Raw genomic sequence first — 24211 nt, 5'->3', positions numbered from 1 at the left:
ACCTAACCTGCACATCTTTTTGGGTTGTGGGAGTGAGACCCACGCAAACACAGGGAGAATGTGCAAATGCCACACAGACAGTGACCTGGGGCTGCTCCCAGAACTGTAACGATTTTAGAGGGCAGCACGGTGGCGCAGTGGTTAGCACTGCTGTCTCACGGCGTCGAGGTCCCAGGTTCGATCCCGGCTCTGGGTCACTGTCCGTTTGGGGTTTGCGCATTCTCCCCGTGTTTGCGTGGGTTTCACCCCCACAACCCAAAGATGTGCAGGGTAGGTGGATTGGCCACGCTATATTGCCCCTTAATTGGAAAAAAAATGAATTGGGTACTCTAAATTTGTGGAAAAAAAAGAACTGTAACGATTTTATGATTCTATGAAATCTAATCCAGCAAACCCCTCCATCAGTCCTTCTCAATTATCAGTAAATGATGGAAAGTGTCAGCAGTATTAAACATCACTTACTAACCTGCTTATCGATGCTTAGTTTGGGTTCTGCAAGGACTGCTTTTCTCCAGACTTCATTACAGCCATGGTTCAAACATGGACAAAAGAGTTGAATTTCAGAGGTGACGTGAGGGTGACATCAAGGCCACATTTGACCGAATGCAGCATCAATAAGCCCTACAGAACTGAAGTTAATGGGAATCAGGGGTAAACCTTCCGTTGGTTGACGTTATAACCAAGCCAAAAGGAGATGGTTGTGATGTTGGAAGTCAATCACCTCAGTCCCAGGACATAGCTGTAGGAATTCCTCACAGTAGTGCCCTATGCCTACCCATTTTCAGCTGATTTATCAATGACCTTCCCTCTGTCACAAGGACAGAAATGGGAATGGTTTTTGAAAATTCCAGTGTTAAGTTCCATTCGTAATTCCTCAGGTAGTGAAACAGGCATGTTGCAATGGGCAACAAGATCTGGCCAATATTCAAACTTGGGTTGGTAAGTGGCAAGTAACATACTCACCAGATGATTGTCAGGCAGCGAACATCCCCAACCACCTCACTTTGACATTCAACAGCATCACCAATTATGAATTCTCCACCATCAACATTCTGGATGTTAACATGGACAGAAACTTCACTTGACCAGCTACATACATTCTGTGGTTGCAACAGCAGGCCAGAGATTGTCCATTCTGCAGCGAGTAACTGCCTCTTGATTCGCCAATGTCTTTCCACCATCTACCAGGCACAAGTCAGGATTGTGATGGAATAGTTTCCACTTGCTTGGATGAGTGCATCGGCAACACCCGGGAAGCTGAACGTTATTCATGTCAAATCAGTTTATGTGATTGGCGCCCCTCGTTAAGCATTTACTCCCTTCACCACTCGCGCACTGTGACTGCAATTATCTACAAGATATGCCACAGCAACTTGCCAAGTGTCCTGACCTCAATCGCCTAGAGGGGAAAATATAGCGGGGGCACGGAAACACCACCAAATTCTCCTCCACTAACACAGCTTTTTGATTTGAAACTATATTTCTGGCTATCACTGTCACTGGTTCAAAATTCTGGAACTCCTTCCTAACAGACTGTGGTTGTACCAATACCACATGGATGGCAGCCGTTCATAAAGACCACTTATCACCACATTCTCATGGTCAGTTCGGTAAGGGCAATAAATGCTGGCCTAGCCAGTGATTTCCATATCCAACGAATGAAAAAAAAAGAAGAGAAACCACTGGGTTGCGCACCATTTCTCTAAGTCCATCAATGATTAGCAAATGATAGATAAACTTGCTTATGTGGGAAAGTCATATCCCAAGTTTCCTTTCCCGTTTTGCGATTTTCTCCTGCAAAGCAAGGGACAGATACCGCTAACCATGCCATTCTCAGTAGCCAGGTGCACAATAGAACATAGAACAGTACAGCACAGAACAGGCCCTTCGGCCCTCAATGTTGTGCCGAGCCATGATCACCCTACTCAAACCCACGTATCCACCCCATACCCGTAACCCAACAACCCCCCCCTTAACCTTACTTTTATTAGGACACTATGGGCAATTTAGCATGGCCAATCCACCTAACCCGCACATCTTTGGACTGTGGGAGGAAACCGGAGCACCCGGAGGAAACCCACGCACACAGGGGGAGGATGTGCAGACTCCACACAGACAGTGACCCAGCCGGGAATTGAACCTGGGACCCTGGAGCTGTGAAGCATTTATGCTAACCACCATGCTACCCTGCTGCCCTGACAGTTTACTGAAAGTGACTGTCTTCCCTGCTGACCAGCCCTTCATGATGATCTATGCATACACCGCAGAGATCAGGAACACCATCCCCCTGACCTGCAACCTCTCCATATGGAACTCTAAAATGTATCCCTGTATGGAAATTGTCCAATATTTTTTTTTCTTTATTCGTTCATGGGATGTGGGCGTCGCTGGCCAGGCCAGCATTTGTTGCTCATCCCCGAGGGCATTTAAGAGTCAACCACATTGCTGTGGATCAGGAGTCACACATAGGCCAGACCAAGTAAGGATGACAGATTTCCTTCCCTAAAGGACATTAGTGAACCAGATGGGTTTTTACGACAAATCAACATTGATTTCACAGTAATCACTAGACTTTTACTTCCTAGATTTTTATTGAATTCAAATTCCACCATCTGCCCTAGCTGGATTCGAACCCAAGTCCCCTGGGTATCTGGATTACTAGTCCAGTGACAATACCACTATGCCACTGCCTCCCCTTCTTTTCGAGGAGGAGGTTCATAGTCTTCTTCAAGGAGTGGCATACGTAAGGGGGGCGGCGGGGAGGAAGAGGGGTTGGGTTGTTTTATTACATTGTGTGCTATTTTTGTTATTATTATAATTGGAAAATGGATCGGGTTAGGACATGGAGAGGTTTTGTATTAGGACTATGGGTTGTGGATGATGGTTACATGTGTTCTGTAAATAATTTGAAAATGCCTTGAATGAAAATATTTTTTTTAAAAAGCCGAGTGGCCACTTTTCTGTGCTGAAAATTGTATGATTTGATGTGAAAAATGTTTTTATATTTCCAATAAGCGTACCTCTTCAAAATGCTCTCTGCTGTCCTTCTTCCCTTTTCCACAGACCGGGATCCTCCCACTGGGCAGACAGCTGTGACTCGGTAACCATCTAAATATGTAGCACAAACCTAAATACAAATGGTGTGGAATAAAATTATACATCAAACATCAGGAACAAAGTCAGAGAGAAGTTATTAATCTATTGAATTTTTAAAAAAGCATCAATTTCATTCAAGTGAGAGATGATGGGGAGGGAGGAAACTGATGGAACCATAATAACCGATAAAAGCACTTAGAATATTAGGATGGGATGGCTGTGAACAGACATGGGAAGAACTTATTGAGCTGATAAGATACCAGCTGATTCTTCTTTTATAAGGGACCAAGATGTAATCGAAGTGTTCAAAATTATAAGCAGTTTGACAAAGCAAATCAGTGAGTCAGGAAAAAGGAGGGCAAAATTTCAAGACCGTCTCGGGTGGTCAGGAGAATTATATTTTTATTTTTCCAAAACACAGCTAGGATTTTCCAGACTAGCCGTGTTGGGCCAGCATGTTTGATTTTCGGTGGGTCTGGAAGATCCTGGCGACGGGCGAGGCCAGAGAATCCTTCAGACACAGTTTCAGTCTCAATCTATTACGTCTGATCCTAATCTCACTATTTGATTTAAAATAACATTCCTTGGTGTACTTTTTCTATTCCCGTAACAACCGTACATATTTCTATAAAAGATCGACGCTCAGAGCCCCGCTTCCCATGCTGAAATGCCCAGCAACCAGAGCTAGAAGCTGTATTGAAGGTGTAGTCTCACCAGAACACTCTACAGTTTAGTCACAACTTCCTCGGATTTTTACTTTACTGCTTTCCCTTTGTCGTTCAACGTTTTATTGGCTTTCTTGGTTTAACTCTGAACTTGTTTATCTTGAGCATTGAATCGACCAAGACTCCGAGGTCTCTTTCAGCTTCATCCTAGTCTATTGTAATACATATATTGCTTATTTTTTCTTTGATTTTCAGTACTTTACACGTGTCTGCCTTATGAAAATGAAAAATGAAATGAAAATCGCTTATTGTCACAAGTAGGCTTCAATGAAGTTACTGTGAAAAACCCCTAGTCGCCACATTCCGGCGCCTGTCCGGGGAGGCTGGTACGGGAATTGAACCGTGCTGCTGGCCTGCTTTAAAAGCCAGCGATTTAGCCTGGTGAGCTAAACCTTATGTTTTACCTGTCATTTTTCTGCCCACTTAGGCATTATTTTCAACTCATTCTTTGGCTTCTGACCTGCATCATTCAATTCCACTGCCCCTTCTAGTTTGGTATAGTCTGCAAATTTGAACAGTTTCAAGTCTATTGACCTCTTTTTTGGGATTTCACCACGCTTACCAACTGCCAGCTTGATGTTGTAGCGCTGAGATTTATTTTTAAAGGTTGTGTTTTGTTTCTGTGACAGCTATTTTCTAGGATAATATTTGCTCTTTTAATAATCCTTTGATTTGTCTCTTCTATTCATCCCAATATACCTCCTTCTCCTTCTACCCTGCATGATTTTTAGAGGCTGTTCTTACTCTTTATCTTGCTCTTTATTTGTTTGTTGATCCATTTAAACTCCTTCGGCTGAGTTTTCTGGTTTGAGGAATGTACACATCCAGCAATATAAGTCCCGCTTGTTTTCTACTGAAATGTTGGTAAACAAACTCCTCCAATCCATTTGCTTTCATTGTTCTGTCATTGACTGAGATTATCTCTTTTAAAGCCAAAGAAAAATTAAACAGGATATTGAGAAAGGGCAGAAGAAAGGGATAAAGTAAAAAGCTTTTTTCAGAGAGCCAGCACTGGCACAAGATGTCACATGGTCTCTTGTGTTGGAAAATTTCAATGATTCTATGATTATATATCTCAAAGGTGAGGGATTAAATGTCCATTCTTACCACAGAAAATTATGCAAATAAGAAGAATGTCATATTACCATAACTCATTTCCTGATTTATGAACATAATACGGACATGGTTTAAAGTTTACTGTAGCTGTTTCTCAAATGTCAGGTTGGCTCAATTAGTAGCACCTTGACACTATAAGCCCAGATCCTCTCTCGGCCTGTTTAGGGGAACTCTAAGGTCCTACTCCACTACTTGAAGAGCCTTGTTTTTTCCATTGTGGGTCTGACCAAGGTGACCAAGTCTGGGAGAAAAATAAACGAGAATACTATGCTGGAGAAGCAGGGAAGAGGTATGCTGGTGAGACCACAGGAGGGAGGTGGGAGTGGGGGTTCTGGCGAGATCACAGGAGCATGGGAGGGGGGGGCTGCCACAACCAGCATCAAATAAAATAGAGACATTGATTGTTCATCTCACTGCTGTTTGTCGGGCCTTATCATCTACAAATATGGCTGCGGTAATAACCATGATTTCATAATGTTATTCATTCTAAATATCATAAATGCAATAACCCCTCGAGACCCATGGGGACGACCTAATTGATCTCCCTGTGGGGCTCATGGAATACGAGCTCCCCCGTTGAGGGACGGAGGTCTAACAGCGGGACTCATCAAAACAGACTGATAAAATCCGGACAGGGTGGGAACCGACATCTTTGGATGGTCCCGGCTGCGACTCGGTGTACTGCCTGCCGCTTTGCAGCCTTGCATTTATTTACGTAATAAACCTTTGAATCCTTCTTGGAACTCCTGTGATTATAATACTGGCAATGAGGAGAAATGGAACATAGTCTGCAATTCTGGACATCAAGACCATGGTTGAATTTCGCTACAAGAGAGAAAGGTCAGAGTAAATTTAAAAATACCATTCTTCAGGAGGCTCATTGCTTTTGACGCGAATATAGAAGACTGGACCCAGCTCGCTGAGCGGATGGGTTACTTTTTTCGGGCGAATGCCATTAAAGGGGACGGTTGCCAAAAGTCGATACTTCTGACTGCCTGTGGGGCCCCTACCTTTAGCTTCATCAAAAGCCTGACCTACCCTGTGGCCCCACATTCAAAAACCTTTGATGCACTTGTGCCAGACCATTATGACCCCAAACCATTGGTATTTGTACAAAGGTACAGGTTCAACACAGCTGGGAGAACCCGGGGTGAGTCAGTCACAGAATTCTTGATGCGCCGACATAACCTGATCCTTTTAGAAATGCTGATGGACTGCATCCAGGAGGTATGTGACCATCAATACCTGCAGGGGTCTTTATGAATACACCAGACTTCCATTTAGGGCATCGTCCACCTGTGTAATTTTTCAGAGAGTCATCGAAAGCATCCTCCAAGGGCAGAAGTTTACTTGGATGATGTCCTGATCACTGGAGCCACCAAAAAGGAACACCTGAATAATTTAGAGGAAGTCCTCCGCCAGTTCTCTGAGGTAGGCATCCATCTAAAAAGAGGCAAGTGTATATTTCATGCAAAAGAGTTCACATAACTCGTGTACCAGGTCAATAAGGATGGCTTGGACTCGATGGAAGAGAAGGTATGAACCATAATACAGACCTTCACGCCTGAGAATACAACCGAACTATGGTCGGTCTTTACGACAAATTCATCCCAAACTTGGCAACCATTCTGGCATCGATACGTTAACTCTTAAAAAAACATCAGGCATGGAGGGCGCCTCAAGAAGAGGCGTTTGCCAAGATAAAGCGACAGATGTTGTCCTGCAGGCTATTAATGCACTACGACCCTTCCAGACCACTCTTGATCGCATGTGATACCTTTCCATATGACACTGGGGCAGCGTTGTCCCACTGGATAGATGGCTGGCCTATGCGTCAAGGACTTTGACTGATTCACAGCATAAATACGCTCAGGTCGAGAAGGAAAGGCTGGCCGTAATCTTCGCAGCCAACATGTTTATGGGCGCCGCTTTATGATCATAACAGCCCACAAACCATTGCTTGGTCTGTTTAAGGAAGACAAGGCAATCCCATCAAAGCGTCGGCCCAGATACAGCATGTGCGCTCTTATTGATGACATGTGAGTATGTGTTTGAGTATCGCCCGGGCGTGAAAATCGCACATGCAGATGCCTTGATCCAGCTCCCATTACTGACGTACCCCCGTCTCCGCCAATGGAAGACAAGGTCACGTTGGTCCTGAATTTTATGGACACCTTGCCAGTCACTGCCTCGCAGGTTTGTGAGTGGACACAAAGGGACCTGACCTTAGCAAAGATGTTCGCCTGGAGCTACATATGGTGACCAGGACTTGATGGCGACATTGAGAGGTTGGTTCAGCAGTGCACCGCATGTCAGGATCATCAAAATATCCCACCAGCAGCGTCTCTTCACCCCTGGGAGTGGCCAGGCTGGTCCAGGTTACGGCCGTACGCCGACTTTGCCGGAACTTTTCAAGGATCGATGTCCCTGCTAATTGTTGACACTTACTAAAATGGTTGGACATCTACCAGATGCCGTCCACCACGTCGAGGACTACCATTGAGAAGTTGCACCATTTATTTAATATCCATGGCATCCCGGAGATGCTCATTACAGATAATGGCACGCCTATTATAAGCGAGAAATTCTTGCATTTAATGAAGTCGAATGGTTTCGGACCACCCTGTAACACCCCTCTTCAAATGGCCTGGCTGAGCGGGCGGTACAGACCTTTAAGAGAGGCATAATGAAACAGGCCTTAGGATCCATGGAGATAAAGTCGGCGTGGTTCCCATTTACCTATCACATATAACGACCAGGGTGGCACCAGAGGAATTAGCCTGACATTCCCTAATATTTATGGGAAAGTGGAGAGAAGACAGGATCTCAAGAAACAATACCACAGCCAATGAAAGCAGAGCAGAGGTTTCCGGCCAGGGGACAAGTTCTGATCTGTGTCTGGAATTTCGGAGGCGGTGCCCGTGGGTACCAAGGACCGTAGTGGAGAGGACTGGACCGGTCTCTTATATGGTCTCCTGTACCGGCCTCCCCGAACAGGCGCCGGAATATGGCGACGAGGGGCTTTTCACAGTAACTTCATTGAAGCCTACTTGTGACAATAAACGATTATCATTATTAAAAACAAGGAGCGAACAATGTAAAAGATGGACCATCTTAAAGGCTGGGAGCCTGTACTAGGACTGGCTCCGCCGAATGAATCAGCTCTCCACCACTTCTGCCCGTCACCCAGGGGCCGAGGGGCAACATTCCCCAGGGGCCAGGATGGAGAGATGCGCAAGGCGGAATACTCAGGGTCAGACATGGAGTCAGAAGCATCCATAGTCTCGGATGACAGGTTGACTGAAGAGAGATTGCCAACAATACTCCCCAGACGATCGGCATGGAAGCGATGCTCTCTGACATGTTATACGCCCCCGACCCATCCCGCAACAGCTGGTGGCAAAATCGCAGCAAAGCAACAAAGGGGGCCTTCTCCACCCTCTCTGATGGAGGGACTTGTGGACTTCGGGGGGAATGTAATAACCCTGGGTTATTGATCTCTCTGTGGGGCTCGTGGAATAGGAGCTCCCACCGCGGGCTGAAGGCCAAACAACAGGGCTCGGCCCCAGCTGGGACTTGATGGACCAAGCACCGCTTTGCGGCCTTGCATCTATTTGCAAAATAAACCTTTGAGTTTAACTTCTTCTCGAGACTCCTGTGATTATAATAGTAAAGTACGGTATTTAATCATCCATCACATTGTGCACGGACATCCTTCTCATGTTCCACCATCTTCCACAGATAGTCATCCTCCTCCACATATGGCAGCCATCAGTTTCTAGTCTTCCTCCTCCACATGTTACAGTCATCCTCCTCCACATGTTAGTTATCTTCCAGATAGTCATCATTCTCCACATATTACAGTTACCCTCCACATATTACAGTCATCATTGTCCACGCATTACAGCCATTATCCTCCACATATACAATCATCAACTTCCATGCGTATAGCCATCAACTTCTGCAGTCATCCTCCTCTATATATTACAGGCATCCTCCTCTATATATTACAGGCATCCTCCTCTATATATTACAGGCATCCTCCTCTATATATTACAGGCATCCTGCTCTATATATTATAATCATCACGCTCCATACAATGCATAATCATTACTTTTCAGGTAATGCAAAAATCATCCTCCCCCGATGCCATAATCATTCTCCATACAATGAATTTCAAGAAATCAATTGATTTATATTTTGTAATAAAACTACTGATAAGTTAGTAGTTGTCATATGCTTCATTTAATTGTTGCAAGCATTTCTTTTCACAGAACCTTGTAATTGTCAGATGGAGGTAATCCTCTGGCTCCTTGAACACGTACTGCTCCACCTTCTATATCTGCAAACAGAAATTAAAGCATCCTGCTTTAGTTTTGGTACACCACAATCGGAAAACAATTTGAATGGATTTCCTTGTTTTTTAATATATTTTATAATATGTTAAAAGATAATGCTAAGATGATCAATATGAAAATCTATAATGAATGCTAACTTTCCTTTAAATCACCAGACCAATTTAAATTTCAAAAAGAACAATAAACGTAGTCAAGCAAAATAGAAAAAAAAACTCAGCTTCATCGTGAAAGGAGGAATTTGCAAACTTTGTTGAACCTGAAGTTATGGATGGAGCTATCTCAAGATGCACCAGTAGTACAGAGGTTAGCACTGTTGCTTCACAGTGCTAGGGACCCGGGATGGATTCCCGGTTTGGGCCACTGTCTGTGCAGAGTCTGCACGCTCCCCCTGTGTCTGTGTGGGTTTCCTCGGGTGCTCCAGTTTCCGCCCACAAGCCCCGGAAGACGTGCTGTTAGGTCATTTGGACATTCTGAATTCTCCCTCTGTGTACCCAAACAGGCGCCGGAATGTGGCGACTAGGGGCTTTTCACAGTAGCTTCATTGCAGTGTTAATGTAAGCCTACTTGTGAGACTAATAAAAGATTATTATTATAAGATCTGAAATAAGGAACCACCTTATAAGGAACCACTTGTGTACCCTGTTTATACTGCTTAGCTACATACATAATAAGCAGAACTCCATTTTGTCAATTTTAAATGTGTTGCGAATACAGATGGAAGGTTTACATTTTCAATGCATTTAATTCAACTCTGAAATGTTGGGTGTTTGTTGAGAAGTCTAGGACCAGGGCGATAGTTGTAAGGATTAAGCCAGACCTTTTATTAGGAAATACTTTTCCACCCAAAGGTGGATATATGGGTGCGATTCTCCGGCCTCGTTGCATTCTCGCTTGAGCAAAACGAGGCCGGTGAATAGTGAGAGAGGCTGAAAATGAAACCATGCCAGGCACCAGTTTGCGATGCAACCAGCCGACTCCCAAAGGCGCAATCGGGAACTCCCAGTAGTGTGGCGAGAAACCAATTATCACCACTTAAGCACTATTTCCAGACAATTAATGGGAGTCACCCCATATCCAATGGCCTCTACAGAGGTGTGCCGCCAAGGGAGGGTGGGGGCGGGAGGGGGGGCAACTGCACGTGGTACCACCAAGCCAACCCCTGGATCGTGTGTACCTGTTCCGGGGCCAACCCTAGCCCCTGTTCCTCTGCCCCATTGACAACCCATAACCCCCACCAACTGCCGAGACCTCTGGCTGTGTGGCTGGAGGCTATTGACAAGAGGGAATTGGCAATCGTGGTTAAGTGAGCACTTCACACAACCCAAGTGGATTCCCATGGATGGATGGCCATGTAGCATGCGGGAGTCATTGCCTAGCATGCCAATCAGATTATGATGCCGGGACACTGTGCCTGAACACTGTGGGTGGTAACACCACACAGTGGGCAGCTAACATCTGAACACCCAGGGGATGGGACACAGCTCCATGGAAATGTCCATGGTCGGAGGGTGTGGGAGTGCAACAGGGAGAGGACCAGCACCTGGTCCAAGTGATGTTATTAGCAAATGTCCAGGGTACAGGGTCTGCAGCCCTGAACCGTCACGCCTTACGATCCTTCCAGGGTTCGAGCAGGGACCCGCGTGGCATCTCGCAGGTCACAGGTGCATCAGCAAGGTAGCGGATGCCTATTTTGGCCAGGCGAAGAACTATATCAACTTTGACATGGACCAAGGCAACCGGGATGCCTGGGCAGCAGGATTCTTTGCCGTCACCGGGATGCCACAGGTCCAGGAGGTAGTGGATGGCATGTGTGTTTCCTTGTGCTCACCGGGCCATCTGGGAGTGCCATACATCATCAGGAAGGGGTTCCATTCCCTGAACATACAGCTCGTGTGCGGCCACCACATGATAATCATCCACGTCTGTGCATGCTTCTCGGGAGTGTCCACGGCAGCTACATCCTGGGGCAGTCAGTCATACCTGGCCTTTTCAGGATCACTCCAGTTTGGGCAGCTGGCTCTTTGGGGATAAGGCCGGAGACCGAAGCGGAGACCCAGTACAACGAGGTTCGTGCAGCTGTCATTGAGCGGTGCATCGTACTCTTCAAATGAGGTTCCGATGCCTCAACCACTCCGGAGGTGCCCTCTTGTACACTGCCTGGAGGGTCACCCGCCTTGTGGTGGTCTGCTGTGCCCTCCACACCTGGCACAGCAGCAGGACGATGTCCTGGAGACGAGGAACATGTGGCCACCTCTGAGGAGGAGGAGAAGGATGAGAATGGTGAGACAGCGCCGGACCAACAGGGGCTGGAGGGCGATCCGAGGGAAGAATCAGAGGACCAGACAGAGGCTGCTTGGCAGGCGGCAATGGTGAGGGTCCGGAAAGCCCAGAGGGCCAGGGAGGTCCTTATACTCGTCCGTTTCATATAGGACATGGCCTTGTCCATCGTCGATATCTTATCCACTTCCCACCCCCATTTCCCACCCTCCCCCCACCCCCATCTCCCAACCCCCCCAGGATATATGTTACATCATTCCAAGATTCTGGGTCTGTGACACACCTTCAGCGGGTCACTGTCAAGGACAGGGGAGTGGTAATAACCCGCAGAGAGGTGAGCGTCAATGCTCCTCAATCTATGCCACAGTCTGACCCCTGCCTGTCTGCCTCGTGCTCGCTCACACCCATCACCTGCCCGCGGCGTGCACATCGGAGGCGGAGGCAGGCAGCTGCTTACTATGTCCCATGGCCTTCGATGCCCCTGGCTGGCGGCGTCCTCTGGGGGCTCTGGTGTTGGAGGGTCCCAGCGCATTTATCAACGGCACATGCACAGCAGTGCCACCCTGTCCCGTGTGTTGACTGCGAGATGCGGCCACATCAGAGGGGTGGAACTTGGGTGAGCTGGTGGCCACCATCCCCACTCCATGGGACAGGTCCAGGTTGGCACATGCCCTGCCCACGCACACCCACCGCAGCAGGACCCCTCATCAGACCCCAGACCTCTTCCCGCTCAGTGCCCATAGGGCCCTGGAGTTTACCTTGGGATGGAGGGACAGCCCCTGCTGCCCCGCTGTCATCTGGCTCTGCCAGCCCTGGCAGCTCTCCATGGTCTGCATCATTGTTGTTGAAGCCCTCGGCGATGCCATCCTACAACTGGGAAAAGCTCCGCAGCGCCTCGGCCATTTCCATCTGAGAGCGGGACATGTCCCACAGCACCTCATCAAGGTCAGCCTGGTACTGGGTGACAACGTCCAGCGAGTCAGGCATTCTGCCAAGGCCCTCAGCCATGGCCGTCACTGACTATGCGTTGCCTTGGACACCTTCACTAATGGTGCTGATGCTGTGCACCAGGTTCTCCCCTGCGGTCGCCACTCTAGCAGTTTTGGCCTTGGCACCATGTAATGTCGGTGACATCTCCTGCGTCAGTAGCCTCTGGGTCTTCACCAAGCGGCTATGAACTTGCTGGAGTGTCGCTGACATCTACCCCTGAATGTCCCGGCCACACCCTACTATCTCCATCAACTCCGAGTGACCCTGTACCAGAGGCTCAGCATCAGGCTTGGATCCAGGGATCCAGCAGACCTCCAACTGCTGTCTTGCCTGGGGGTTCCTGCCTCCATCTGATGTACATCAGCAGCTGCGTGGTGCTCACCAGATTGTGCCCAGAAGCCTGGCAAACGTTTCCCACTGAGGTGCGTGTATCTGTACTGGTGGAGGGTGGGATAACAGCTGTGAGGCATCGATTGTGTCTTCCTCTGAGCTCTCCTCCAAAATGTTCTCCTGGGAGGCTGGAGAGGGGGCCAACTGGGATGGACCGGCTGGAGGACCTGCAGGAGAGTGGACATGTGGTCAGTAGGAAGGTTAAGTCAATCAGTAAGGCAAACAAAACTCACATGTGACAGGTCCTCTGGGTGGGACCCGGTGGTTCCTCACCTCTGCAGCGTCTGCCAAACTCCGTGTTAGTGACCGCTCTGTCCTCAGCCATCGCCTGTCACCTCCAGCACCCGTTCCTCAACGATGGTGACGATGTGTATGTCCGGCATGCCTCCACTGGTCTAGGCCCTCTCTCGATGATTGTGCGAGTGTTCTCCTGAGGAGATACAGAGAGGCCATCGTTGTCGCACTCATTGTTCGCTGTGGTGGGAGAGGGGGTGTGAATTAAGGGTTTAAGAGAGAGGGGGGTTGAAGGGAAGGTTGGGGGCTGCATGGAGATTTTGGTGGTGTGGGGTGGATGCTCTCGTGGGGGTGGAAAAGTCTCCGGGGGAGGGGGCATTGGTGTCAACACACCCGTGCTGCCCGGTGTAGGTTGTTGATCTTCTTATGGCACTGGAAGCCAGTCCTCCTGATCACACTCCCCAAATGTGCAACCACTGCCATCTCGTCCCAGGCGGCACTGGTGGCCTTGTGGCTCCCCCTCCGGGATCCTTGTGTGAACTGGACATCCCCCCTTTTTACCAGGGGGCTGCCGAGCGTGTTCCTGGCGAATCGGCTGGCGAGCCTTCATTTGCAACAAGAAGCCCGTCGGACCTTGTTAGGTGGACCAATTGACGTTGAATAGCGTTGCCGGCCTCGCTGGGCCACGCGCCGGGGAGCTCGCAGCAGTTCCTGCTCGTTAGAAATCTTTACGGAGAATCAAGTCCATGGAGTTAGATCATAGATCGGTTAAGATTGCACTGAATGTCGGAACAGATGAGGAACTGAATGACTTATTCCCTGTTTCTATAGATCCAGGTAACATTGTAATGTGTCCAAGAGACCCAACAAACCATAAGGTATCTTTCGCCCTGGCTTGAACCGAAGGTGTATTCAAGTAATGTCAGGTTAGGCCGGTGCAAAGACCCCAACTGGAGCGATTCACAATCTTTGTTGTTACCCTACTTTGGGGTCAGATTAAGACCAAATGCCAGAGTCAAGTTGCCATCTGAAGCTGTGATTCATTACATAAAAGCCATGATACTACCTTATCGTGACTAGAATAATAAAAATGAATCTCAAGAGTTCTTGACATAATTAAATTTTCCCTCTTAAATTCTTCCATTGGCATGGTGATGCAAAGACAAGCGATTCACCTCTTTATCACAGTCTTAAAGTACCACCATTCTGTTACTTGTTAATATTTGCAATTATAAAAAACGTCAAGTTTTCCATTGCTTTCAGAGAATAAATAGTTGCAAGTATTTTATTTCGATGTGTGTTGACAATACTTCTTAATCTGAACTTTTACAGTGTTGATAGTTCAAGACAAACATCAATACTTTCCAACATATGCTGCTTCATCCTGAGTGCCAATTTCTTGAACTAAAAAACTCGGCATGTTTCTCACTAGTCATATTAATAGCATCTAAATAAAAAAGTTCATGTTGAAGTTCAGGAAGAGTTTAAATACTATGAACTTGGTCATTAAGAAGCTGGAGGTTCAATTGTAGTTCAGATCCTAAACAGACTTTACCTTGCGGGTGACATGTGGGACATGCAGTTCTTATAGTGCAGCTTGTTAGTGTCAATTATCCTCAACAGCTGATTGCATCTAAAACAACTACTTATCGTAGTTTCGGCCTTGTTAACCACAGGAAATGAGATGATAATTCTACTCACTTACTACCGATGTTAATGTTTTTGCTGTTAGTGGAACTCCCATGACATTGCTCATGGCGGGGTCATGCGGGTAAACGGGCTGGGAAGGGTCATGGAGGCAAAGGTGAGTGAAAATGCAGTTGGTGACTGTGAAGAGTTGGGATCCAGGTGGAGGAAGCCACTCACACTGCAGTTCTACCTTGCACTGGAGTCTGTCTGCTCCCAGGTTCCCAATCGTCAGCTGTAAAGTGTAATTTTTGTAACTGAATGGAAAAGAGACCTGGGGTAAGATAGGAGACAGATGTCCCATGAAGTTAGGTTCAGGGCTAGAGATCAGCACGTAAATGAAGGAACAGGGCTACAAACCGAAGAGGTCAAAGAGTGGAGAGCTGAGAGAAACTACTGGTGGCAGCCCTGCAACTGCTCAATGACAGAGTAGTGTTTACATTGGAAATTCTCATTATGTTTACATTGCTCCAATTATAAATGTTGGCATTACAACCATCACGAAAATTATCACAATAGGAAGTCGGACAGTAAGTAGTGTTCACATACAAGACTTTTAATAACATATGTAGGTAATATTTCCCTTTCGTTAAGAACTCTCTCTCTCGGAGAAAGAGATAGCAAACATTAGGAAAACAGGAAAATAATGAATTTCCATTCACTAACGTGAAATGGGTGGCAAATCAAGACAAACCTCTCCTCACAATAAAATTCCTCCTTATCAGGGTCAACTTCGTGAACCTTCTCTGGACAGCCTTCAATACCAGTATATCATTCCTTCGATAAGGCAGCCCAAACTGTTCACAATTATGAGTGGTCTAACTAGTGCCTTGTATAGTTTTAGCAAGATGTCCCTATTTTTATACTCCATTCCCTTTGAAATAAAGGCCAACATTCAATTTGCCTTCCCTATTACCGGGGCGGCACGGTGGAACAGTGGTTAGCACAGCTGCCTCACACAGCCAGGGACCGGGTTCGATTCCGGCCTCGGGTGACTGTCTGTGTGGAGTTTGCACATTCCCCCCAGTGGGTTTCCTCCGGATGATCCAGTTTCCTCCAACAGTCCAAAGATGCGCAGGTTAGGTGGATTGGCCATGCTAAGTTGCCTCTGACATGTCCAAAAGGTTAGGTGGAGTTACGGGGATAGGGCAGGGGATTGGGCTTAGGTAGTGTGGTCTTTCACAGGGTTGGTGCAGACTCAATGGGCCGAATGGCCTCCTTCTACACTGTAGGGATTCTATGATTACTTGCTGAACTTGCATGCAGGCTTTTTGTGATTTATGCATGCGGACACCATTCCCTCTCTGCTGCAGCTTTCTCCTTTTAAATAACATTCAGCTCCTTCATTCTTCCAACCAAAGTGCATAACTTCACATTTTCTGACATTATATTCCATCTTCCAAGTTATTGCCCACCCACCTAACCTGTCTATACCCCCCTGCAGACTCTTTGTGTCATTCTCACCTCTTGCCTTCCCACCTATTTTTATGTCATCCGCAAACTTGGCAATAGTACATTCACTTCCCTCGCTCAAGTCATTAATATATGTTGTAAATAATTGTGGCCCAGCATTTATCCCTGGTCACTCCACTAGTTATAGGTTGCTGTTCTGAAAATGCCCCTCTTTTCCCAAATCTCTGGGCATGATTTAATGGCCGTGTTGCGCCCAGCGAGGATCCACGTGGGCCAGTTACATCGTGGGAGAGGCCCAAATCGGGAACCCGGCCATGTGCCGAGCAGTTTGCGATTTAAATAAAAAATCTTTATTGTCACAAGTCGGCTTACAAAACACTGCAATGAAGTCACTGTGAAAAGCCCCTAGTCGCCACATTCCTATGCCTGTTCGGGTACACAGGTGGAGAAGTCAGAATACTCGGCTGGTATGGGAATTGAACCCGCGCTGCTGGCCTTGTTCTGCATCACAAACCAACTGTCTGGCCCACTGAGCTAAACCAGCCCTCCGCCGGATTTCACGGGACCGTTCACATTGGCGGGATCCTGATCCCGCCTAGATGCAGCACAAACTCATTGAGGCCAATTAAGGGAAATCGCCATCTCATAAGCAAAATGGAAGCCCAATCTAATGGCCTCCTGTGATCTAACCAGCTCCCCAATGAGAAGTCTGAAACATGGGAGCGGGTGTCATGCCACCTGGGGGTCTCCCAGGTTACTGTAAATCCCTGAGTGATTAGGGTCAGGGCGAGGTGGCACCGTGGTTCTCCCTCTGACACCTGGGCATTTTGGCATGGCCAGACTGGCACATTGGCACTGCCACCCTGGATGGCACTGCCATGGTGCCCAGATACCAGGATGGCACTGCCAAGGGCCAGGGCCTGAGGGGAGCCATGTCCATAAAAGGAGGGATGAGTGGGGGTAGGACGGGTCTGAAGGCCGGGTATGAAGGGGCCTCTGGAAAGTTGGGGGGGGGGGGGGGGTGATTTGAAGGGTGGGGTTTCTGAACGACATGGTGAGCTTTAAAGAGGATATGGGAAGGCCTGAAAATGGGGGGTGGCCTTCAGCAACCCCACAGCAGGGTATCCTCACTTGCGGGCAGGTGAGGGTTATGCCCATATGTGTGAGGGGTGACATTACCCGTGCCTGGTGGTGTGGGATCTTCAAGCTCATTTAGAGATCGGGACACCCTTTCAAAATGATAGCCCAATTTCTGAGGACCCGGTCTGACCAGCGAGTTCAGTGATGAGAAAAATTCTAAGTGTGGGCGAGCCTGGAGAGGAACTCACCAGGGACCGAAAAGGTTAGGAAGTGTGGTTAGATAGTGGTGGGTACTCGCCGACAGAGGTGGGGAGAAACCCACAGCCAAACCCGCCTGAAATGACACTGATAAACTTTTCCGTTAGTTTGTGCCCTCTGTCTTCTATCATTTAGCCAATCCACTATTCATGCTAATACACTATCCCCAACTGTTATCTAATTAAGTAGCCTTCTGTGTGATACCTTATCAAGTGTTTTTTGGAAATCCAAGGATATTATATCTACTGCAACCTCTTTATCCTGTCCGTTACCACCTCAACAAATTCTAATCAATTAGGCATGATTGCCCCTTCATGAAGCCATGCTGACATTGCTTGATCACATTATGCATTTCTAAATGCTTTGCTATTACATCCTTTAGAATGGACTCTAACAGTATCATTTATCAATGACAGATGTTAATCTAAATGGTTGAGGGTTACCTGTTTTTTGTCCCCTTCCTTTTAAGGGTGTTACATTGGCAGTTTGCCAATCCTCTGGCACTTTTCCAGAATTTAAAGATTTTGGAAGATTACTACTAGTGCGTCCTCTGTAGCTACTTCCTTTAATATCCTCGGATGCAACCCATCAGGCACATGGGCGTATCGGCCTTCAGCCCCATTAGTTTCCAAGTACTTTTTGTTCCTCACTGGGATATATCTTTGTTGTGAGTGATGAGCTATTTCCAAAACATCTGTCATTGCTGATCAACCATCTTTTCCCCAGTCCACTCCAGCCAACCCTGTCCTCATTCCTTTGAAACCATCCTTATTTAAGTTGTTTTTGACCCAAGTTTCTCAATCTGAATGCTAAATTCTACCATGTTATGGTCACTGTTTACTCAGGGATCTTTTATTCTGAGATTGTTCATTAAACCTGCCTCGTTGCACATTGCCAGATCCAAAACAGGTCTGATCACGAGTTGGATCCACAACATATTCTTCTAGGAAACGGTCCCGAATGCACTTTGAATTCTTCCTCATGGCTACCTCTACCAATGTCAGCAATGTTAGTTTCGGAATTACAAACATTAAACTTGTGTTCTATAACTTTCTCCTATAAAACATCAGTGTCGAACAACTACCTGGATTAAAACTGCAGCATAAATTGTACTTAAACCCCAAATAGTATTAAATGGTCCAAAGTTTATTTTGAAGTATAAATTTCAGTCACAACTTGTTGCTAATATAGCAAGCAGAGGAAAATTTGCACCAACGGCCTTTTCTCAAAAGTTCATTTACGGGATGTGGGTGTCGCTGCTTAGACCAGCATTTATAGCCCATCCCTAGATGCCCTTCAGAAGGTGGTGGTGAGCTGCCTTTGTGAACCGCTGCAGTCCTGGAGGTGTAGGTATACTCACTGTGCTGTTAGGGAGGGAGTTCTAGGACGTTGCCCCAGTGACAGTGAAGGAGTGGCGATATAGTTCCAAGTCAGGGTGGTGAGTGACTTTGAGGGGAACCTCCAGGTGGTGGGGTTCCCAGGTACTTGCTGCTCGTGTCCTTCTAGATGGTGTGGTCATGGGTTTGGAAGGTGCTGTCGAAGGAACCCTGGTGAGCTACTGCAGTGCATCTTGTAGATGGTACACACGGCTAACACTGTTCGTCGATGTTGGTGAAGGGAGTGAATGTCTGTGGAAGGGGGAGCAATCAAGCAGGCTGCTTTGTCTTGGATGGTGTCGAGCTTGTGAGTGTTGTTGTAGCTGCACTCATCCAGGCAAGTGGAGAGTACCCCATTACACTCCTGACTTGTGCCTTGGAGATAGTAGACAGGTTTTGCGGGGTCAGGAGGCGAGTTACTCGCCGTAGGATTCCGAGCGTTTGACCATCCCTGGTAGCCACAGTTTTAATATGGCTAGTCCAGTTCAGTTTCTGATCAATGGTAACCCCCAGGATGTTGATAGTGGGAGATTCAGAAATTGTAATGCCATTGAATGTCAAGGGGCGATGGTTAGATCCTCTGTTGTAGGAGATGGTCATTGCCTGGCACTTATGTGGCGCGAATGTAACTTGCTACTTGTCACCCCAAGCCTGGATATTATCCAGGTCTTGCTGCATTTGGACATGGACCATTTCATTATCTGAGGAATCGCGAATGGTGCTGACCATTGTGCAGTCATCAGCATTTATGACCTTATGATGGAAGGGAGGTCATTGATGAAGCAACTGAAGATGGCTGAGCCATGACACTACTCTGAGGAACTCCTGCAGTGATGTTCTGGAGCTCCAACAAGCGGAGAGTTTTCCTCCTGATTCCCGTTAACTCGAGTTTAGCTAGGGCTCCTTGATGCCATACTCGGTCAAATGCTGCCTTGTTGTCAAGGGCAGTCACTCTCGCCTTACCTCTGGCATTCAGCTCTTTTGTTCATGTTGGAACCAAGGCTGTAATGAGGTCCGGAGCTGAGTGACCCTGGCGGAACCCAAACTAAGCATCTGTGAGCAGATTATTGTTGATAGCACTGTCGGTGACTCCTTCCATCACTTTGCTGATGATGGAGAGTAGATTGATGGGGTGGTAATTGGCTGGGTTGGATTTGTTCTGTTTCTTGTGTACAGGATACACCTGGGCAATTTTCCACATTGATCGGTAGATGCTAATGTTGTAGCTATACTGAAACAGCTTGGCTCGGGGTGCGGCACGTTCTGGACCACAAGTTTTCAGTACTATTGCCAGAATATTGTCAGGGCTCAAAGCCTTATCAGTATCCATGACTACAGCCATTTGTTGTATCATGGTGAATGAATCGTATTGGCTGAAGACTGAGTCTGTGATGCTGGGGACCTCCGGAAGAGACCGAGATGGATCATCCACTTGACACTCTGGCTGAAGATTGTTGCGAATGCCTCAGTCTGGTCTTTTGCACATAAATGTTGGGCTCCTCCATCATTGAGGATGGGGATATTTGTGGACCCCCCTCCTCCAGTGAGTTTAACTGTAGACCACCATTCACAGATGGATGTGGCAGGACTGCAGAGCTTAGATCTGATGCGTTCGCTGTGGAATCGCTTAGCTCTGTCTATTACTTGTTGCTTATGCGGTTTGGCACACAAGTAGCCCTGTGTTGTAGCTTCGCCAGGTTGACACCTCATTTTCCGGTGTGCCTGATGTTGCTCCTGGCATGCTCTCCTGGACTCTTCATTGAACTAGGACTGATCCCTGGCTTGGTGGTAATGATAGAGTGGGGGATATGCCGGGATGAGAGGCGGAGCACCCTGATCTCCCGACAGGGCCAGAGGACCAGCAGCAGGGTGAGCAATGCTGCCTGGGAGGCAGGGGCAGTGGCTGTCAGCGAGGGTAGCTTGACGACCGGGGTCTAATGTGAGAAGATGACCAACGACCTCCAACGAGTAAATGGCCACCTCTCTCCTGGCCTCAGTTCTGCCTGCCACCCCTCAAATTCCTAACCCCCCCCCACCAATCCACTGGCTGACACCTTGCATGCTCCCCACATCCGATCTTCATGCTTGTTCCTCAGAATCCCCTGGCACCCACCAGCACAATCCCTTCATATCGAGGCGTAGTACCCACACATGCCACCTGCTATGGATCCCCCTGACCCATCAAACATTTGGCTCACAATGCGCTCTCTTTGTCCCCACAGGAGAAGATAGCCCATAATAAACAGGAAAGGACCAAGACCGGGGTGGGGAGGAATCCTGAAGATTAGAGTCCTCATCCCCTATAGGGAACAGGCCCTGGAAATCATGGGGTTGCCCGAGGAGAGAGCAGTTATCGACAGCGAGGTTGGCCTGCGCCAGACAGGTGAGGACACACCGCCCCTTCACCCAAGTGACCCATCTCAGTGTGAGTTCGTCATGGCAGAGAAAATGATTCTTCCCTCTCACTGACCACAATTGTCTTGCAGGATCACCATCTGGAGATCCGAGGAGACCACCGGCGAGGCGTCACAGCTATCACCCGCACCTTCCACCAGCGTAGAGACACCCTGGTGGGTGGCATTAGTGAACAGGCTTCTGCGGCAAATCTGCGGAGCACCACACTGTTGCTGATGCACATCAGGTGGAGAAAGGAACATCCAAGAGAGACAGTAGTCAGAGATCTGCTGGATCCCAGGACACAGCTAGGTCCCAGCCAGGTACCGAGCCTCTAGACAAGGTTGTCCGAGAGCTGATGGTAAGACACAGCTGTGAGATTCAGGAGGGGGTGGCAGAGACATTCCATGACTGCAAGACCGATTGGAGGAGTCCCAAACCCTTCAGGCGCAGGAGATCTGTGGCACCGAGGCCAACACTGCTAGGGTGACAAGCGCAGTCGAAACGCTGGAGCACGACATCTGCGTCTTGAGTGGTGGTGTCCAAGACACGGCTCAGCCTGTGACAACCATGGCTGAGGTCCTCGACATCATGACCCAGTCACTGAGCGACATGTTCGAGATGCAGGTGGACATTGCCGAGGCACTGCAGAGCGTAGCCCAGTCACTGAGGACCATCACGAAGAGGATCGGCATCACGGCACCGACAATGAGAAGCCTTCAGGTTTGGCATGCCAGTGGCTCAGAGGCCTCTGGAGCTCACTCCAACTGCTCTGTCCCATGGACACCCCCAGGGCCCTTCGGGCACCATCAGGGAGGAGGGAGGGCTGGATGCCAACCGGGGGCCTACCAAGGAGACCACGGCAGCCTCCAGTCCTTCTGAATCCCCCTCTCCTGATGCCGGCATATCTCATGGGCAGCGGGCAGAACAGCGACACTGTTCTCCCTCCGGCTCCAGGCCCTCGAGAGGACGTCCGTCAAGGGCATCAAAGGCCACAGGGCATGGAAAGCAGGAGGCTGCCTCCATCCCTGATGTGTATTCTGGGGACACACCTAGACCACAGTGGATCAAGAAGAGTGAGGAGCATTGACACCCCGCTCCCCAGGCACAGTGGTCCAAGATCAAAAGCTCCCAATGCAGACCCCCTTCAGAGGATGGGTGTGACCATGCTGTCAGCAGAAAGACAGGAGTCTGACTTTGGCATAAACTGAGGAGCACTGGAGCTTTCCTTGCAATGTGTTATCATCACTCATCTGCTTTGTATAGTGACCAGCTGACAGTGTCAGCACAGGTCCATGACCCTGGATGGAGATACACAGATCCTTGGTAGGGGAAACAAGGTGGCTGGGAGGGTGGTAGTGTTAATGCGGGGGTGAGGGAGGCGGGGTGTTGAACTGATGGACACAGCCTCGTGCTAGGAGAATCTGGAGACGATGTGGGTCTCTGGGGTCCTCCTTGAATGTCGGACCATCGCTGCAGCCTGTCCTTCATCCTCCGGCTGCTCCTCGGGCTCGTCTTGCAGCCCATTCTGGTCCGCCTCCACCTCCTCCTGAGACATGGCCACATGACCCTCCACCTCCTACAGCATGTCATCCCTCAGATTATGGTGAGCACAGCCAGGCCACCATAAAGTGGGATACCCACTTGGGGGTGTACTGCAGGGCACCACCAGAATGGTCAAGGCATCGGAATTCCATTTTCACCAGCCCGATGCACCGCTCAATAACACCATGGGTGGCAAAGTGGGCCTTAATGTGTCGGGTCTCTTCCTCGGTCTCAGGTCGCTGCACCGCCGTTATCAGCCCTGTCCTCAGCAGTTATCCCTTGACCCTCATGAGCCATCCTGGGGTGGTCTTCGAAACTGGGATCTCTGAGTTCCCCAGGATGTAGCTGTTATGCATGCTCCCAGGGTAATGGGCACACATGCATTATTCTGAGGCGGTGGTCGCACATGATCTGAACATTCAGGCAATAGAACCGCTTCCTGTTAATATAGGGCACTCCCTGATGCTCTGGTGTTCGCAAGGTGACATGTGTGCCATTGATCGCTCCCTGGGCCTGGACATTCCAGCAATGGTGGCAAATCCTGCAGCCTGGTCATCTTGGTGGGCCGGGTCCAGGTCGATGTTGATATAGTCTGACACCCGGGAATACAGCATATTCAGCACCTCCCAGGTGCACCTGTGGGTGGAAGATTAGGATAAGCTACCCAGGTCCCCGCTGGAGCTCTGGAATGACTTGGTGGCATAGAGGTTGAGGGTTGCGGGGACTTTCACGGGCACCGATACCGGGTGTCCTCCTCCTCCACGGGGTGCCATGTCTGTTAGGTCAGGTACTGTCTCACTGCTGAGATGCAGTCTTCTGTGACATATGCTGTACGTCAGCTTTGGAATAACCAACGATGCCTGTACACATTGGGCCGTCACTGACGTCCCCTCAGCTTGATAGGTGGCCGAGTCTTCAGAGTGTGTGATCGCCTACTTCACATGGGGTGCAGCCCCCGACCTGTGTTGTCGCTGCTGCATTCTACAGCATCTGTCCCCTCGGCTGCCACCAACACAGGGAGGGCAGCCTCCGCGGGATCTACACCAGCAAACAGTTTTATCTGGAAGGAATTGGAGAAAGAGAGGGATCAACAATCCATTAGGGCTTCCATCCCGGGACTTTCAAATCCCCCAAGCCTCCCCCATCCTTACTATGACTATCCCACCTTCTCTCAGCGAGCCAATTGTGCTGCAAACCTTGGGCTGGATTCTCTGCCGGCGGGATGCTCTGTTTGCCGGCAGCCCGGGGGTTTCCCCGACGGCGTGGGGCTGTC

At 48.6% G+C, this 24211-nt stretch overlaps 1 protein-coding gene across 4 annotated transcripts in view; it reads right to left on the bottom strand.

Moving 5' to 3' along the window:
- lratb.1 (lecithin retinol acyltransferase b, tandem duplicate 1) overlaps positions 1–24211 on the bottom strand; it is a 253628-nt gene that overhangs the window by 118825 nt on the left and 110592 nt on the right. For all 4 annotated transcript variants that reach the window (XM_038792045.1, XM_038792044.1, XM_038792046.1 and 1 more), the window contains 2 exons: positions 9215–9279; positions 3021–3127 (listed from right to left, as the gene is read on the bottom strand). In XM_038792045.1, coding sequence (XP_038647973.1) covers positions 3021–3127; positions 9215–9279 — 172 coding nt within the window. The remainder of the gene's footprint in view (positions 1–3020; positions 3128–9214; positions 9280–24211) is intronic.

The sequence above is a fragment of the Scyliorhinus canicula genome, chromosome 3 (genome assembly GCF_902713615.1).
Source record: "Scyliorhinus canicula chromosome 3, sScyCan1.1, whole genome shotgun sequence".
Classification (NCBI taxonomy): Eukaryota; Metazoa; Chordata; class Chondrichthyes; order Carcharhiniformes; family Scyliorhinidae; genus Scyliorhinus; species Scyliorhinus canicula.
Note: the sequence above shows the minus strand (reverse complement) of the source record. Positions and strands in the feature narration are given on the sequence as shown.